This window comes from Bos mutus, chromosome 16, assembly GCF_027580195.1.
Source record: "Bos mutus isolate GX-2022 chromosome 16, NWIPB_WYAK_1.1, whole genome shotgun sequence".
In the NCBI taxonomy this organism is placed as follows: Eukaryota; Metazoa; Chordata; class Mammalia; order Artiodactyla; family Bovidae; genus Bos; species Bos mutus.
In genome coordinates, this window is record NC_091632.1 from 14,826,579 (window position 1) to 14,845,347 (window position 18,769).

At 41.1% G+C, this 18,769-nt stretch overlaps 1 protein-coding gene and 1 pseudogene across 1 annotated transcript in view; both read left to right on the forward strand.

Annotated features, from left to right (window-relative positions):
* Nucleotides 1-8,022: 8,022 nt before the first annotated feature.
* PPP2R5A (protein phosphatase 2 regulatory subunit B'alpha) overlaps nt 8,023-18,769 on the forward strand; it is a 74,167-nt gene continuing 63,420 nt past the window's right edge. The window contains exon 1 of the mRNA XM_005888556.3: nt 8,023-8,969. Coding sequence (XP_005888618.2) covers nt 8,780-8,969 — 190 coding nt within the window. The 5' untranslated portion in view covers nt 8,023-8,779. The remainder of the gene's footprint in view (nt 8,970-18,769) is intronic.
* On the forward strand, nt 14,994-15,094 carry LOC138991332 (U6 spliceosomal RNA; annotated as a pseudogene).

The following is an 18,769-nucleotide window of genomic DNA, read 5'->3' on the forward strand; positions in this document are numbered from 1 at the left end:
GATATAAGGTTAATTTCTTAGACTTTCAGACTGACTATTTTTTGGAAGTTTGAGCCAAAGTAGCAAGCCAATAGAGAGAACACATTGCCGGCATGCAGCCACTAAGGTATTTTAAGACAGGCACTGCTTCAAAACTTACTCTATGCTTCCTCCAGGCAGATGGAAGAAGACCACTTACAGGTTTGTATAAAATCCACGTGTAAGTGGAACAGTAAGTAGCATATAGTGTTTGTTTATGGGCTTCCCAGATAGTGCAGTGGTAAAAAAAAAAAAAAAATCCACCTGCCAACGCAGGAGATGCTGGAGATAGAGACATGAGTTTCATCCCTGGGTCAGGAAGATCCCCTAGAGAAGGAAGTTGCTACCCACTCCAGTATCCTTGCCTGGAAAATTCCATGGACAGAGGAGCCTGGAGGGCTACAGTCCATGGGGTCACAAAGAGTCGGACAGGACTGAGCAAGAATAACAACAGTATTTTTATAATTACTGTGCTGCGAAATACAGCCAGAGAGCAGTCCTGTTTTGAATTTAATCTGCTTTTTTTTTTTTTTTTCTTTTTGCCCATTCACCTCCAGGTCAAATTCTGATTCAAGGTGTGGTATAATATATTCTTCTGCTGAAATGATTTTTTTTTTTTTTTGGTAACATGTTGTATGAAATAAGTAAATTCATTGACTGAGATATTGAAATCTTTTTTCTCAGTTCCCTCACCAGGAATTGAACCCAGGCCCGTGGCAGTGAAAACCCAGAATCCTAACAACTAAGCCACCAGGGAACTCCCTGGAAATCTTTTTAGTAATGAAGAAAGGTGGGTAAATTAGTTTCTTTAATGGCAAGTATTCTTCTCTGTTGTTTTTGTCCTTATCCACATAAAATTTCTGTTTTGTTTCAAGAATCACTTCAAACATTACTCTTTCTATTACATTTTCTCTGACCCTCTTTGCAAACCAAATTTGCTCTTCTTTCCACTGTGTTTACACAGTGCTGTAAGGAACACTTAAGTTATACTCTTTGATCATTTGTTTGTGCTATCCCTCCTCACTAAATTGAAAGGTCCATGCTTCATTTATCTTTCATTCCTAGCATCTGGCATATTGCCTGCCACATGGATGGCACTTGAAAAATACTTGCAGCGTTGATTTAAAGAGTGGAGAGTTCACCAAAATCAGTCTTTTAAACCCCACTCTGCAAGGACGAAAGGATATGGCATGAGCTGAGTTCCTTCAAACTATTCTAGTTCCTCATCTAGTATACAGGTAAAGCATTGCCCACATCAGGGGTTATCCAATATTTTCGACTCAGCCCATTTAGATGGGGCAAAAGACCTCACAGCTATGGGAAAAGGATTCAGAGATCATCATAAAGTCTAAGTGTACCAGCAAATGTTTTGGGGGAATTAGTAATACTTCTGCTGTACCAACAGTTCACATTCACTCCTTCTGCAAGTCCTATGTAATCCTCCGCTAAGATAAATCTCCAATCTAACCATCTCTACAGCCACTGACCTTGTCTGAGTTCTTGGTTGACCAACACATCAGCCTGTACAATAGCCCACAACAAACTTATTTAATAATGACAAGCTTAACTGAAAGCAATTTATAATTGAAAGCAAAAATGGCATCAACTGAAAACCATGACCACCGATCTTGCCCTGTTGACAAGGGATCCTTCCTGAAAATTGCCGAAATTCCAATTGTCTCAATGTGCACTTGTGTTTGAACAGTGGCCAGAAAGACAACACAAAATCAGAGTTCTTGGAAAAAGCCTAAAAAGTGCTGAATTTAGTTTATGAAAACCAAGTGCCAAAAATCTTTGACCACTTGGAGAGTAAGTTATTAGTCAGAAGATCTCATTGTATACAGAACAAAAGTCTCCTGTAAGTCCTGAAAAAAAAAAAAAAAAGGACTTTCCAGTTTGGATCAGTTTGAGGTCTGTGAAGAGGACCTTCTTGGTCTACCTGGGGTCAGGTAACAACTTGATTTGATTAGCATCTAAGGGCCCTTCAAATTTCATATTTTATTGATTCATAGCATGCATATATAATATCTGTAACATGAGTGAATTAATAAAATAATGAAAGAATGAATGCATGCTACTGGTACTGCTAAGTCGCTTCAGTCGTGTCCGACTCTGTGCGACCCCATAGACGGCAGCCCACCAGGCTCTGCGGTCCCTGGGACTCTCCAGGCAAGAACACTGGAGTAGGTTGCCATTTCCTTCTTCAATGCATGAAAGGGAAAAGTGAAAGTGAAGTCGCTCAGTCGTGTCTGACTCTTAGCGACCCCATGGACTGCAGCCTACCAGGCTCCTCTGTCCATGGGATTTTCCAGGCAAGAGTACTGGAGTGGGTTGCCATTGCCTTCTCCGAATGAATGCATAGATATGAATAAATCTGTATGAACTTTGGAAGCTTCACTGATGTATAGAGCAGTGGTTTTCAAACTTCTTCAGTGATGTGTGCTCAGTTGCTCAGTCGTGTCCAACTCTGCAATTCCATGAACTGTAGCCCGCCAGGCTCCGCTGTCCATGGAATTTTCCTGGCAAGAATATTGGAGCAGATTGCCATTTCCTACTCCATCTTCAGTGTTGAAATACCTGTAACTCATGTAGCTTTTGGTAGAGCCTCTAAAAATGTTAATTTATTAAATCTTAAGAGAGTAAACTGATTCTATCTCTAGAAGCACATAAAAGAATCTGATAGCATTGATCGCCTCCCAGGAAGAGAATTTTACATAATTTAAATGTACTTAAATAAGAAGGAATGGCATATTAAAATTAATGTTTTATGATGCTATCTTGACTTAGATTCAAGTACAGTAGTGCAGTTGTAAGAATCAAAATTCTAAGAAAGATACAAGGGAAAAATCTTAATTTATTTTGTTTCTGTAAATTGGGAAAAGATCACTACTATTTGATTTTCAGATAAAGCATATTTGTTTGGTGTTCTATAGGAGTACCATTTGGGAATCATGGTTCTTAAGGAAAGAGAAATGTTGGCAGCCAAAACTTTGCTTGGACATGCTGTAGAGAATTTCACAGTGATGTGAACATAATACTGTCTCTGATGCACTCTTTAAAAAAATTTCTTCTAGTATTCTTGAAATTTAAAGCATAAATAATATGCTTAGCCATCAGAGTTGCTGGAATGTTTTTTCCTCTGATGCACACCTTAAACCATTAAAAGACCATGATTTTGCTATTGTAGGTATTGTCATCTTACTCAGTTCAGTCGCTCAGTCATGTCCGACTGTTTGCAACCCCATGGACTGCAGCACAGCAAGTTTTCCTGTCCATCACCAACTCCCAGAGCTTGCTCAAACTCATGTCCATCGAGTCGGTGCTGCCATCCAACCATCTCATCCTCTGTCATCCCCTTCTCCTCCTGCCTTCAATCTTCCACCATCAAGGTCTTTTCCAGTGAGTCAGTTCTTTGCATCAGGTAACCAAAGTATTGGAGCTTCAGCTTCAGCCTCAGTCCTTCCAATGAATATTCAGGACTGATTTCCTTTAGGATTGACTGGTTTGATCTCCTTGCTAATTTTCCCCAGCAAGCTAGTCATTGTGAATAAAATAATGAAATCAGTAAAGAAATCAAGTCATGTGAGGATAAAGTAAAGAGAAGAATTTGACAGGGATGAAGTCTTGGCCTCTGACTTTTATATGGGTCTTCACATCTGGGAAAAAACAGGAATTCTACAGCATGGAATCATCACTGACACTCATCCTTCTCAGGGGTACAAACAGTTCAGCACTGAGATTGTGGTTTTCTGTTAGATGATTCTTAGTGATCAAATCTGTTTATGACTCAGATACCTTATTCACTTAAAACAGTCCATGGAAAAGAAATGATTAATATCATGCACGTGATAATTTTTTGGACATACATATATTCATAAAATTATCAAGTGCATGATATTCACTTTTCCAAGTGTTTGTTTTATGTATCATATTTAAAACTCATGCCAATATTGTAAAGAAGTCTGGTTATTTTTTTTTTTTTTCTGATATACAAATGTGGAAACCAAGCCTCTGAGAGGGTAAGTGACTTGATGGGACCTACTATAATTAATAAAGTCAGGCCTTTTGAGTCTTTGGCTATAGCCCTTTCCATCCCACCCAAAATGTTTGGTAACTTGAATCTAGAATGCCATCTTGCTCTCTTCTTCGATTTTGACTCACACTTTCTTTAAAATATTTCTCAAAATTCTTCTCCAAGAGGCTGTTTCAGAAAACCCAGACAGTTTTGCTGGTTCCAAGCCTCCCGAGAATTTGTTTCCAGTATCTATTTTCTATCTGTTCTATTCAGCCTCTATTTTCCATTATTTATTACGTCATATTCCAGTATGAATTTTACCTTTGTTGGTGTGCTTTCTGCTATTTATTTCCCCTTCTTAGCCTATGCAAATTCTCTTTATTACAAATTCTGGACATTTAAGATCTATTTTAAACAACATCCAGGTGACTGGAGAATAAAGTTTCAAATATTCATGTGCATAAGAATGACCTAGGGAACTTATTAAAAAATATATTTCTCAGGGGACTTCCTTGGCAGTCCAGTAGTTAAGACTCTGTGCTTCCAATGCAGGGCGCGCAGGTTCAATCTCTGCTTGGGGAACTAAGATCCCACATGCTATGCCATGTGGCAAAAAAAGATATTTTAGTGCTTTTGCCATTGGTTCTGATTCTGTGTGTCTGGGAGAATTCTGTGTGTCAGGCCCAGCAATCTGCATTTTACACAAACACCCCAGAGGATTCTTATGCAGGTAATCCAATGACTATACTTTTAGAAACCCTGTTCTTGAGAATTAAAAATTAGATTGGTACATACTGCATATTTATACTTTGTTCAGTAAGAGATACAAAGGTATAACTGAGTCCTTACTCTTTTTTTATTAATTTCTTTTTGGCTGTGCTGGGTCTTCATTGCTGCACGCAGGCTTCCGCTAGCTACAGAAAGTGGGGCTACTCTCTAGTTGCAGTGCTTGGGCTTCTTACTGAGGTGGCTTCTCTTGTGGCAGAGCACAGGCTCTAGGCTCGTGGTCTCAGTTATAGTGGTATCCAGGCTTAGTTGCTGTAGGATCTTCCTGGACCAGGGGTCGAACCTATGTCCCCTGCACTGGCAGGCAGATTGTTTACCAGTGGACCACCAGCAGGTCCCTTACTCTTTCGATGTTTACAAACAGCCGGAGAAGAAAGAGCATAGCACCTGCAATCTCTGACCTTATATGAGGGCAGACTCTGTGAGTGGTGTAGGTGATAAATGCTCTGTGCTTAGTTGCTCAGTCACGTTCGACTCTTTGCGACCCCATGGACTGTAGCCCACCAGGCTCCTCTGTTCATGGGGATTCTCCAAGCATGACTACTGGAGTGGGTGGCCATGTTCTCCTCCAGGGCATCTTCCTAACCCAGGGATCGAACCCAGGTCCATCGAAGGCTGTTCTTTACCATCTGAGTCACCAGGGAAGCCCCAATAAATGCTTTACGAATTCAAAGAAGAAAGGCATCACTTTGAGCCAGATTATCATGAAAGGCTTCAGGAAAGATAGGGGTTGAGCTGATTTGAAGAAAAGATGGGCCTAAAAAATATGGGAGGTGGGGAGGGGATTATTTCAAGATGTTAGAGCTAGTGATGGTCAAGGAAGCTGCTTCTAGGATATCAGTATGTGGAATGAGGCGTCTAAATTGAAAAAAGAATTTGTGTAGAGACATGGCACAATTTATGCCTGGAAAGACATCCACAAGTTAGAATGAAGAGAACCTAGAATTGGGACTTTATTCCATAGGTACTGAATGGTTCTTCACACATGCCAATAAATTAAATGCGGCATTTAAAAAGACTTATCTGGCAGTGAGTTTGAAAGCCCTGAACTACATTTGGGGATCGGTTAAGCAAATTGTAAGGAAAGCTTGGTTTGAACGTTTGTTAATGTAGATTCAACACAGTCTGGAGATTGATTGGATGAGAAAGAGAAAGATGTCTAAGATACTGCTGAAGTTTGAACCTCCTTGACTAGGACGCTTGTGTACAATTTCACTACTCAGTGAATATAAGGAGGGAAATATTTTAAGGTAGCATTTGATTCTAGATCTAGAATTCAACTTCCTACCACCTTCTTTACCTATGGATCAGGTAATGTTGCTTAAATATATGGCAGCTATTTTTAGCATGTCAAAAAGAAAAGATCTGGGGCTCCTCGAAGAGAAACAGAGATTGGGGTCCACTAAGCCAAAGACGGTTACTCTTTGGAAGAAAAGTTATGACCAACCTAGACAGTATATTGAAAAGCAGAGACATTTCTTTGCCAACAAAGGTCCGCCTAGTCAAGGCTATGGTTTTTCCAGTGGTCATGTATGGATGTGAGAGTTGGACTGTGAAGAAAGCTGAGCGCTGTAGAATTGATGCTTTTGAACTGTGGTGTTGGAGAAGACTCTTGAGAGTCCCTTAGACTGCAAGGAGATCCAACCAGTCCATTCTGAAGGAGATCAGTCCTGGGATTTCTTTGGAAGGAATGATGCTAAAGCTGAAACTCCAGTACTTTGGCCACCTCATGCGAAGAGCTGACTCATTGGAAAAGACTCTGATGCTGGGAGGGATTGGGGGCAGGAAGAGAAGGGGACAACAGAAGATGAGATGGCTGGATGGCATCACTGACTCGATGGACATGAGTCTGAGTGAACTCCGGGAGTTGGTGATGGACAGGGAGGCCTGGCGTGCTGCGATTCATGGGGTCGCAAAGAGTCGGACACGACTGAGCGACCGAACTGACTGACTGACTGAAGCCAAAGACAAGACAAGCTGTGCAGTTTACTTATTTTTATTAGGCATCATTATACAGAAAGCACCGGACAAAAAACTAAGATGACCAGCATTTCCGGTCTTTAAGAAGTTTAAAATCTGAATGGAACCTGTAAGAGATCCTAGTAAGAGTAAACGGCCAGTCCTCAAATCTACAAACTTCTGATCAGCGAATTCATACCCGTCCTGTGGAAGCAGTTCAAGGTCTCCAGCTGAAAAAGGGAAAATTAATAGGATGTTAAATTGGGAATGAGAAACCTCTTCTTGGAGGATGTGGATTTGGGAAAGGCTTTCAAGTAGTAGGCACCAGACAGTCCGAACTCGCGGTAAAACAGCTCTCAGGAACGCGTTGCCAGAACCTTCAGAGAACTGTAAATTTATCCGGTAACTTCCAGTTCAGTTCAGTTCAGTCGCTCAGTCGTGTCCAAGTCCTTGCGACCCCATAAATCGCAGCACGCCAGGCCTCCCTGTCCATCACCAACTCCCGGAGTAACTTCCAAGTGCGCGGCTTAGGGCCAGAGAGGCTCCAAAGCCCGCCCAAGAGTCCAGCATCTCGCTCCCATTGGACAAGCTCATTTCCTCGCCTTCCTCCGCGGGGCGACTTCAGCCATCAATCACACGGCTTGTTGCTCCACCCCTTTCCAGTGACGTAACACTTGGCACGCCTTCTCGCTCCAGCCCTCCAGTTGCTGAAGCGACTCCCCACCAGTCGCTTCAGCTCCTTATTGGCTAGCTGAGAGAGGAGGAAAGGGTACGGGTCTTCTCTTTTGCTCTCTAAACTCCCTCGTCTAGTTTCCCGGTCTCCTCATAGGCTGTCCACGAACCCATAGTCTTGAGCTGTCGCGCAGGCGTGCACATACGCTCACTGCCCCTCAAGCCTTCGAGAGTTACGCGGTTGTGACGTGAGAGGGGCACTCCGTTAAAGACTTACGATTGGCTGTGGCCGAGGTCCGTCACGTAACCACGCCCCCTCCCTCCGCCCAACCTCCCAATTTGATAAGACCTTGCAGGAGGCCACGCCTCAGCCCGTTGGACCGCTTCGCCCTGCGATTGGCTGAGGGAGCTGGCATGCTTTCCCACCCCCCACCCCGCAACTCCTTACCGAGCTTCCGAGAGGCTGGCCGGACCCCGCGGAAGTTGTCAGTCAATCTCCTCCCTCCCCATCCCCCGCGAGGCCCCGCCCCCGGGCCGCGCGCTCCCAACGCGCGCGCACACGCACTTGGACTCCCCTTGCCGCTGCCCGCCCCTCGCCTCTCCCAGCACCTTCTCAAGTTGTAGCGGCCGCTCGCCAGGGGTTCTCTGTGGGCGGCGGAAGGGCGCGTGGGGGAGGGGGTCCGGACCGCTGGGCGCTTCGAGGAGCGAGTTTGTGTGTGTGTGTGTGTATGCGCGCGCGCGCGCGCGTGCCCAGGGCCGGGGCGGCGGGTCACCGCCCCGGGAGATGAGGGGTCGGCGCTGACAGGGAAGAGCGCCGGCGGTGGAGACAGCGGCTCGGAGGGGCCCAGCGATGGCAGCGCCTCGGGAGGAGGCTCGAGACAGGGCGGGCTGCCCTGGCAGTGGCCACTGAGGTGCTGGCGGGCCGGCCGCCCGGGGACCCGGGCCGTCAGGGACGAGAGGCGCGTTCGACGTCCGCACCATCGCGCCCTCGCCTCAGTTGTCTGAACTTCGGGCTCCTGTCCACCCGCCCTCGGAACTCGGGAGTCAACAACTTCTTCACACACCACCCCCTCTCCGCCCCCGCCAGCCCCGGGGAGCTCGCCGAGCGGCGGGGACCGGGAACCTCCGGCCCTGAGATGTGGCCGTGAGGCGTCGGCGGGCGGCGAGAAGAGAGCTCGGCGGGCGCCCGGGAGCAGGAGGGCGGTGCGGCTGGGGGGCACGGGGCGGAGGGGCGCGAGCTCCTCGGCGCCTCTCCCCCGCCTCCTCCTCCTGGCGCTGCCCGTTCCGTGCAAGCCGCAGCGGGAGCTGCCAAGCGCCAGGGCCGCGGAGATGTCGTCGTCGTCGCCGCCGCCGCCGCCGGCGGGGGCTGCCAGCGCCGCCATCTCGGCCGCCGAGAAGGTGGACGGCTTCACCCGGAAATCGGTGCGCAAGGCGCAGAGGCAGAAGCGCTCGCAGGGCTCGTCGCAGTTCCGCAGCCAGTGCAGCCAGCCAGAGCTGCACCCCTTGCCCCAACTCAAAGGTAGGTAACCTCCGAGGGCGCAGCCCGGGGAAGAACGCGCGGGTTCTCCTCGGCGTCGCCGGAGCCTTTGCTTTCTCGGGCGCGGGGGTGGGGGGTTCCTTCTGCCCACCTGGGGCTCGCGTTCCCCAACTTTCCTTGGCGTCCTCCCACCGTCTTTATGATTCAGACAGGTTTGATGTTAAAAGAGTCTTGCTTTTTCTCCCCCTTCACTTATCTGGGTTCACTTTAGCTCTTCCCTTCTTGGAGGAGGCCAGCACCCCTCCCTCCCCACCTGCGCGCTCGGGTTCCTGCCCTTGGGATTGCAACTCTCCTCCTGAGTCTGGAGGGGTAGACTTTTTCTTATTTCAGTCTTCTTCTTCGAGTCTTGCCCTTCCCCATCTTGTTGTAACAACCTGTCTTACGTTCCGACCTTCACTTTTCTGAGACCTGCCTCCTCTTTTCGGCCTCTCTTAGTTAATCTTTTGCTTTTCCAATTATAAAGCGTCTTTGAGCACATTATAACTTTTACTTCCCTTTGATCTTTCCAAAGAGTCTTAGGACCAGAAATCCTAATGCGTACACCGGTTAAGAGTTACCTGCCTTTACCTGCCTTTAGATTGATTTATAAAGAAAAAGCCTAAAAATCTGACCAGGGTAGTGTCTTACTTACTGGGTCATTAGATTTAAATGTTACTCTTTAGCCCAGAGAATGGAAAGATTTAAAATATTGTCTGAATATTTGCAATGAAACGGGAACTTAGTTCGCCAAGCAGTGATTCCAGGGACTCTGTAGGTTTGTACAGTAATTCAAATTGGTGTCCGTGCCTAACGCCTTACAAGAGAACTTGGCACTCCTTCTGGCTCACTTACTTTTCCCACTAGGTTTAGAGGATTGAAAAAAAAAAAAAAAAGAAATTGGTTCCTGACGTTCTAGTTTATTTTTTGTGTGTGGATTACTACCTTTTAATTTTATAATTTTAATGTCTTTGCTTTTTATGAGATAAGCATTGTCATGGAACAAGATGATAATGGTCCTAAACATTTGATTTTTTTTTTTCTACAAAAGAAACCTGATAGAAATCTAGATCATCTGTTTTGCAAGATCAGGAAATGAAAGTTTCTGTACCGAAATAGATAATGTTCAGGAGGTTTTTCGATCAATTTCAAAGAGCTCCAGCATCCGGTTCAAGGCCAGCCTGGTTCTGATTTGTCTTTAGGCCTAGGAATCCAGTCTTAGTTTGGCCAGGAGTCTAAAGAAAACCCCAGATCAAATCACAGTTGACCTGCAGTAACTTTGGAGCCCCATTCACATCCTACACTACTATCCTGCTTCTTGGGGTTCTTCTAAGCATCCCACCACCAGAATCACACTGGCTTTTGAAAGAAAGTTTTATTTAAGATGAGTAGCCTGTAGTACTGCGTTTTTCATTTGCTCTTTAGTATACAAAAATTGTTCAGACATAGGCATCATAGCCTACAGTAGACCACGAATGGTAGATGTTGCCAAGACTTTAATTCTTGAGTGATGTCATAGCTATAAAACAATATTATCTTACTTGTTAGGACATTGAACTGCTATTCATGAATTTAAAATTTTAAATTTAACTAAAACATTGTAGTTATTTTTACATTATTGGGTTTTTTCCCCATTAAATTGGCAAATTATTTTTGCAGTTTGAAGGTTTGGTGCTAGTGTTAGTGTCTTTCTTTCATATGTCTTTACTTTGCTTTTCAATGAGATATTGTGGTTCTTTATATTGTCTTTTTCATTTTTTATCAATTTTTATTAGAGTATAGTTGCTTTACAATATTGTGTTAGTTTCTACTGTACAATAAAGTGAATCAATTCTACATATATCGTCTGTTTTTTAGATTTCCTTCCCATTTAGATCACCACAAAGTACTAAGTAGAATTCCCTGTGGGTTCTCATTATCTATTTATTTTATACATAGTAGTGCACATATGTCATTCCCAATCTCCCAGTTCATCCCACCACCCTCTTCCCTGCTTGGTGTCCATACGTTTGTTCTCTACATCTGTATCTCTATTTCTGCTTTGCACATAAGTTTATCTTATATTGTCCTTTTATATATAATATTTATTTATATTTAATAAAAGTAATTGAATATTAAACATACATTGATAGTTACTTCAAGCCAGGAGATGCAACTTTAATATATTTTGCTTTTAAAAGCCTAGCAAAAATATACAGTCAGTAATCATCTAAGTTGTATGGTGTATATAGTTCAACAAGTTGAAGGTGCCATTAAATGTTTTGTTTATAATATTTTGCTCACTAGTAGAGAAAAAAAATCTAAATTTTAGATTTAATCTATGTTTTTCACATGAAAATATAGTACTCTTTATAAGGAAGTTTATGTATTCAGGATAAATTTATGTAAATTTAATTGAGGAATAAGATTCTTACTTAGATTACCCACTATTAGGAAAAATGACTTTTACTCCCGATGCCAAAATGCTTGAAAAGTGGCTTTTTAAAAATTCAGTTGCTTCACTTAGAACTCTGGCAGTGTCCTTGATACCACATGTTGTGTGCTTTTTCTGTCAGTAGTAGTTTTTTCCATTTGTGGCCTTAACAAAAACCAGTGGAAAGCCCTGTAATATGTGTATGAAAGAGAATTTTTCTTCCTGCTCTGAAATGCCATCTTACAGTGGAGTGATTCAGATATCTGTGGGCATCCAAGATCTTTTCAGTGTTTATACCAACCTGCTTATGTTACACTTTGTCCACATGGATCTGAGCTGGAAAGGTGCCAGCTGTTTTCCTCAAAGCATACTGTGGGTAAAGATTAACAAAATAATCCCACTTTTTCATCTAAAGAAGTTTATTTGTGCAGAATAAGTAAGTGGGTTGCAGAATTTTAATGGTAAAAATGTTCAGAGAAAATAATGTTTTATTGGAGAAAGTATTTTAAAAACAAGCCTTGTTAAAAGGAGTTTTTAAAAATGAGAAACTGTTATATAGGCCCTCAATCTGCCTTGTATAGCTTAAAAACAATTTTTTTTCCAAAACGCTTGAAATTTGTTACGTTAGTTCTGTACGGTCTTCTGACTAAGTATGAGAAAATAAAAGTAGGGACAGTCTATCAATCATTTCTCTGTATTTATATTTACATTAGTATTGTACTTAATTTTTCTACTTTAAACTTTTCTTCTAGTAACCAACAGTTAGGAAACTTATAACTTAAAAAAAAAATAACCTGTTAATGGGAAGTTTTTCTGTCTGTTTGACCTGTTTTGTGTCTCTGAAAGAATTGGTTTGGTAGAATAATAGATGTTATACAGTTATATAACGGCATTTATAAATTATTTTATACTTTTCTTTACATTTTAAAATTATAAGAACAATATCGATCATAATTGAAATAAGTGAAACAGCCCAGAAAGTTGTGTAATACCTAATCCCGGGTATCTGTTTCTTTTTCGCACCTACTGAGGTAATGTTGTGTGAGAATCCACTACCCTGTATTTTTACAAAAATTGCATATCATTGTGTCATCCCAGCAACTCTGTGCAAGACCAATATTATTCCCAGATGTGACGTTGAGACTTAGAGAGCTTAGTTTCAGGCCTGTGATTATTTCTCTGGGTGGCAGTTGACACTGGTACCCAGGTTAAATGATTAGCGTATATTTGCTGTTAACCTGCTTTATGAACATTTGAGCAGGATGATAATCGAGTTGGGTCATTGGGGTCAGCCCTGGGTCAAAGGTAAAAGTTTAATCTTTCTGAGTTGCTATCCTTATCTGTAAAATGGGGATAAAACCTTCTATCTCCCTAGGATTGTGGGGCTTATGTGAAATAATGTAATTGGTGCCTAAAAATAGACAAAGAATATTAGTTCCCATTCTCTTTGATATTTGAAAATCCAAATTAAAAGTATTTTTTAAATGAAGGGTTCACATAAATAGTAAAACTTTGCTAGTGTAAAGTATAAATTATTTGTAATCAGATCTCAGATATGATCTATGTGCACTGAGGTGAAACATCAGCATAAGTGTGGATATGGAAATAGGGTAGAGTGACTTTTTAAATGTTGAATGCTATAGTTAGAAGTTTTTTTTTATCAAGCAAAGAAATTGAATTAACTAGTAGAATTATATAGGTGTGCGTCTCTCATAGGAGACAGACCGTAAATGGCAAAGAACAGAATGAAACTGGCGTTGAGATTAAAGTCCCCTTCAGATGAGGTAAAGAATTTCCCAAATTTCCTCAGTTTCTTGGTTGTTATATTCTTAGAAGTTGGGTCCTCCTGGAGGTATTGAGGCTTGTAATAGTGGTGTTCATTTGAAGTGTTCCCTTGTCTTTAGGGAACACTTTTTGTTTGTTTGTTTTTCGTGATATATGTAGTCACAAAGAGTCGGACATGACTGAGCAACTGAACTGATGTGGTCTTTTGGGTATCTGGTACAAGAATACTGACGTGATTTGAAATTTCCTAACCAGTGACTTTTTTTGTCCTGGTGAGGAACACTACTCACTCAGCTTTTAAGGTTTATAGATTTTTTTCCCCAAAGTTAATTTCATTCATCTAAACCCAAAACCCATTTTAGTAATTGGGATAGCATTAAAGGAGAGTTGAAATTCCCCTGAATATGTTAAAAGTGTGTTTACAAAGGAATATATAACGTTTTAGTCATTTTACAGCTATCTTCTGGCAGTATTAATAATACCATATTTCTTCTAGTCAACTTATATTTTAATTTTTAAAAACTTTCAGGATATACCTCTAGAGAAATTAATATAGTGTCATTGTTGGCCTTCACATGAAGGAAAAACTTTTCCATTTAAGTCTTAATTTAACATTTTCAGAATTCCTGTTTAGGGTCAGACTTCTTTTTCCCCCAGTTTTATTACCTCCTCTGATTCTTAATTGAACTTTGGATCCTTTTATGAAGTGCCTGTAAAGTAAGACTCAAGTTAAATGTGTTTCAGTAAAATAGTATGATCACTGGGACAGAGTACTGTCCTGTAAATAGACTGAAATTGTCTTCCTGCATTATTGATGAGTCACAATCACTTTGGGCTAGTTGGTTAACCCTTCTAAACTTCAGTTAATCATTTTTACTTGTAAGAATAGTATTTTCCCTTGATACAGTCTTAAAGATGAATTAGTCTTTAGTGAGTTAAAGACTTTGGATGACAAAGACAGGTTTATCAACAAAAATGATACATTTGGAAAATAATAGATTTTTGAATATTCTTTGAATTTTAACTTTTTAAAAATTGTAAAAAGTCGGGGATGGAGACTAGCTTATTTTTATTTGTATGTGTTTAGCAGGGTTGTCAACCCTGGCTGTGCCCTTAGTTTTAAAAAACATCAGTGCCTGGGTCTTACCCTCAAGTGACTCTAAATAAATTGGTCTAATGTAGGTTGCAGGCATTTGTATTTTTGAAAGCTCCCAGAATGATTCTAATGTGCAGCCAGGGTTGAGAATCACTGGTTTGACATTATCTATTGATTTAATTCATTAATTGAGACTTTGTCCTTTTCTCTAGATTCTCATGGCTCATTACCCAGCCTGTTAACATTTCCTGCCCTTACTTCACCTGCTGCTATTTACTTTTCACTCTTAACTTTGCTGCCCCCTATGGCTAATCAGGTACTTTCCTGAAGAGCGAGAATGCTGTTGGATTCTGGAGTTTTAGGCGTGATCTTTTGTATTTTGTTGTAGTTCGCGTAATTAAAACTCCACTGTTATCCTTTGATACAAGGTGATCCGGTTTGTTTTTTTTCTGTAATTTTTGGAGCTGTGGCTGAGCTGTCAAGCAGAAGTGAGAACATAAGAAAGCAGTTTGCCTAGTTTTAATCCCATTATCCAGGGTAACATAATCCCAACCAATCTGGAATGTAAAACTATTTGCTGTATGTTCACAGCATTGTTCCACCTCTTGAAGATTTAGAACTAATATAACTACTGTATAAATTGACTATTAGGTGTTGAACAAATGAGATATTGTTGATCATAACTGTGTTTTTGGTAACGCCTTATATTTATTTAGCATCAAGTAATGTTTTTCTTGTGGTTGCCTTGGCAGCACATATACTAAAATTGGAACTATAGAAGATTAGCATGGCTTCTGCACAAGGATGACACATATTTGTGAAGCATTTCAGAATTTTGCAGAATAAACAGAGCATTTGGGGCTGGGGGAGAGAGAAAGAAAATTTTTCTTCAGAGGGTTTTCACATCTATCCTCTAAATCTTGACCATAGTCTTTAACTGAAGGTAGGGCAGCAATGACCTGGGGCCATTTACATTTTATAACCGTCTCTTGTCGTTGGCCTTTCTGCCAGCCAGTTTGAACAACACCCGTATTTGTTGATTTGTTGTTTTGAGTCAGTTTCAGTCGTTATGTACTCCTCTTTGCAGAATGAGATGGTAAGATTTTTGTGAAAGCAGAAGTCACCTGTGTTTTCATATCCTGTTATAGGACCAAAATACAGTGTTATGTGCATAACAAGTGTGATCATGTAGACAGTCACTGTTTTGATTAAGAAATTACCTGTTAGCCCTCCCTTTACACCTTTATTCAGGGTTTTTTAAAGTAAATTAATTTTGGGTTTTTAATAACATGGTAAATAGGAGATATAGTTTTGAGACAGATGATTGTTTGCTCCTGTATTTGGGGCTTTGCCAGTGACTGGTGTGACATGTAACATTATTGCTAGGGAAGGTATTGTGTAAGATCTGTATGGAAAAGTAATACTGTGTTGACGTCCAGATGTGGACAGCTGTATTTCAGATAAACTGAAATAACTAATTTCCAGTAATTTCTAAATTTAAGGTTCAGTCTTTATTTATAAGGACCTTGAAGGAGATGAAAGGAACAGATTTTAAATATATAATTACTTGTAGTGCATTATTATGTAACAGGTAACCCACGTGATGTACCAAAAGAGTTTTACACGACAGGCTACGTTTACGTGAAATAAGCTGTACTTGTCTGAGCAGGATATTCACTAATAAGCAGTTTCAGACCACTTTTTATGTATATGTTTTTGAACTCTTCCTGAAGAAATTTATTATTATTTTTTTAATTTTAAAATTGTTTATTTTCCAGTTTTTTTTTTTTTTTAATTAAAAAATTTCAGGTATACACGTGCTCCCCATCCTGAACCCTCCTCCCTCCCCCCCCTCCCCATACCATCCCCTGGGCCACAGCAGGATCCTCTATGACCCACCTCCCAGAATATTGGAAATAAAAGCAAAAATAAACAAATGGGACCTAATTAAACTTAAAAGCTTCTGCACATCAAAGGAAACTATTAGCAAGGTGAAAAGACAGCCTTCAGAATGGGAGAAAATAATAGCAAATGAAGCAACCGACAAACAACTAATCTCAAAAATATACAAGCAACTCCTACAGCTCAACTCCAGAAAAATAAATGACCCAATCAAAAAATGGGCCAAAGATCTAAATAGACATTTCTCCAAAGAAGACATACAGATGGCTAACAAACACATGAAAAGATGCTCAACATCACTCCTTATCAGAGAAATGCAAATCAAAACCACTATGAGGTACCATTTCACGCCAGTCAGAATGGCTGCGATCCAAAAGTCTACAAATAATAAATGCTGGAGAGGGTGTGGAGAAAAGGGAACCCTCTTACACTGTTGGTGGGAATGCAAACTAGTACAGCCACTATGGAGAACAGTGTGGAGATTCCTTAAAAACTGGAAATAGAACTGCCTTATGATCCAGCAATCCCACTGCTGGGCATACACACTGAGGAAACCAGAAGGGAAAGAGACACGTGTACCCCAATGTTCATCGCAGCACTGTTTATAATAGCCAGGACATGGAAGCTACCTAGATGTCCATCAGCAGATGAATGGATAAGAAAGCTGTGGTACATATACACAATGGAGTATTACTCAGCCATTAAAAAGAATACATTTGAATCAGTTCTAATGAGGTGGATGAAACTGGAGCCTATTATACAGAGTGAAGTAAGCCAGAAGGAAAAACATAAATACAGTATACTAACGCATATATATGGAATTTAGAAAGATGGTAATGATAACCCTGTATACGAGACAGCAAAAGAGACACTGATGTATGGAGCAGTCTTATGGACTCTGTGGGAGAGGGAAAGGGTGGGAAGATTTGGGAGAATGGCATTGAAACACGTGAAATGTCATGTATGAAACAAGATGCCAGTCCAGGTTCAGTGCACGATGCTGGAAGAAATTTATTCATGTGGGTTTTTGTGTGAGTAATCGTGGATTTTAGAAATCCTGCAGTTTTGATCCATATTTCTTAAAGAAACCTATTAGGATTTTCTGGTAGTTTGCTGAGTATCATAGGTTCACATTATAAAATCCAGAGAACCTATTTCTAACTTGGATACTGAAGGCAAGGGATTCCTTGGGAACTCACTCCTCCTACTGGAATGCTGATGCTAATTGCATTTATCCCTTACTGCGCTGTTGTATCTAGTTGAGCCTTCCAGTGCTGAATGGGACCTCAGGAGTCATTCTGGTTTAGCTTTCATTGGGAAAGAGTTTCACTGTTCTTAAAAAAAAAAAAAAAAAAAAACCTATGCAGGAGACCTGGGTTCGATCCCTGGGTTGGGAAGATCTCCTGGAGGAGGGCATGTCAACCCCCTCCAATATTCTTGCCTGGAGAATTCCCCATGGACAGAGGAGCCTGGTGAGCGACAGTGCATGGGGGTCACAAGACTTGGACACGACTGAGTGACTAAAAACACACGCACACACACAAAATAAATATCTTATTTTCTCACCAGAAAAACCTTCTTTAAGGTAGGGAGAAAAAGTATAGGGTTTTTAAGCTCTTAGGTGCTCCCTCAGAATCTGCTTAGTTAGTGAGTAAACTGCATAGACAATAACTAAAAAAATGTTAGCTGTATGAAACCAGAATTTTTTAAAGACTGGACTTAACTTGTAGTAAAGGAGTATAAAATATTAACTCTAGCTTCAGAAATGATACATTTTCTCTGTTTGATTGGTCTTTGCCTTTGATTCACACTCACTGATAAAGGATGTTCTAGAATTATAATTATTATCAGGAGATGATTGTTTGAACTCATGGTTAATCCAGTGCCTTTAAATTTATAAAGTAAAAATGATGAGACAGTTTTTGTCACAAGCTCTGAATTTTGATTTAGCAAAGAGGGGTGTCTTTAAAACAATTTTCCAAACAGACTTTTCTAAAGATAAACATTTGTTGAAGTCATGCTGCTGCTGTTGCTAAGTCACGTCAGTCGTGTCCGACTCTGTGTGACCCCATAGACGGCAGCCACCAGGCTACCCCATCCCTAGGATTCTCCAGGCAAAAACACTGGAGTGGGTTGCCATTTCCTTCTCCAATGCATGAAAGTGAAAAGTGAAAGTGAAGTCGCTCAGTCGTGTCCGACTCTTCAAGACCCCGTGGACTGCAGCTAACCAGGCCCCTCCGTCCGTGGGATTTTCCAGGCAAAGTACTGGAGTGGGGTGCCATTGCCTTCTCTGGTTGAAGTCATGAGTAAAATAAAATATAACTTCTATAGGAATATATGCTTTTTTTTTCACTTGTAGTACCATTCTTTTAATTAGCCAGAGGAAAAATATTTTGTTTGCCTGCTGTGAAACTGGAAATATGCTTTGCTTTCAAAATCTAGTACAGAAATATTTTTGTCTTTGATGTTCATAGTGCTTAAATTTTAGGTGAACCATTGTAGAGGTTAAAATTTTACTCAGTAAAGGTAATAAAATGATAAATGCTTTTTCTTTTGAAATGTCTTTAGGAGCTTGTGGTCTGGTGGGGTACATCTAGACATGTAAACTGG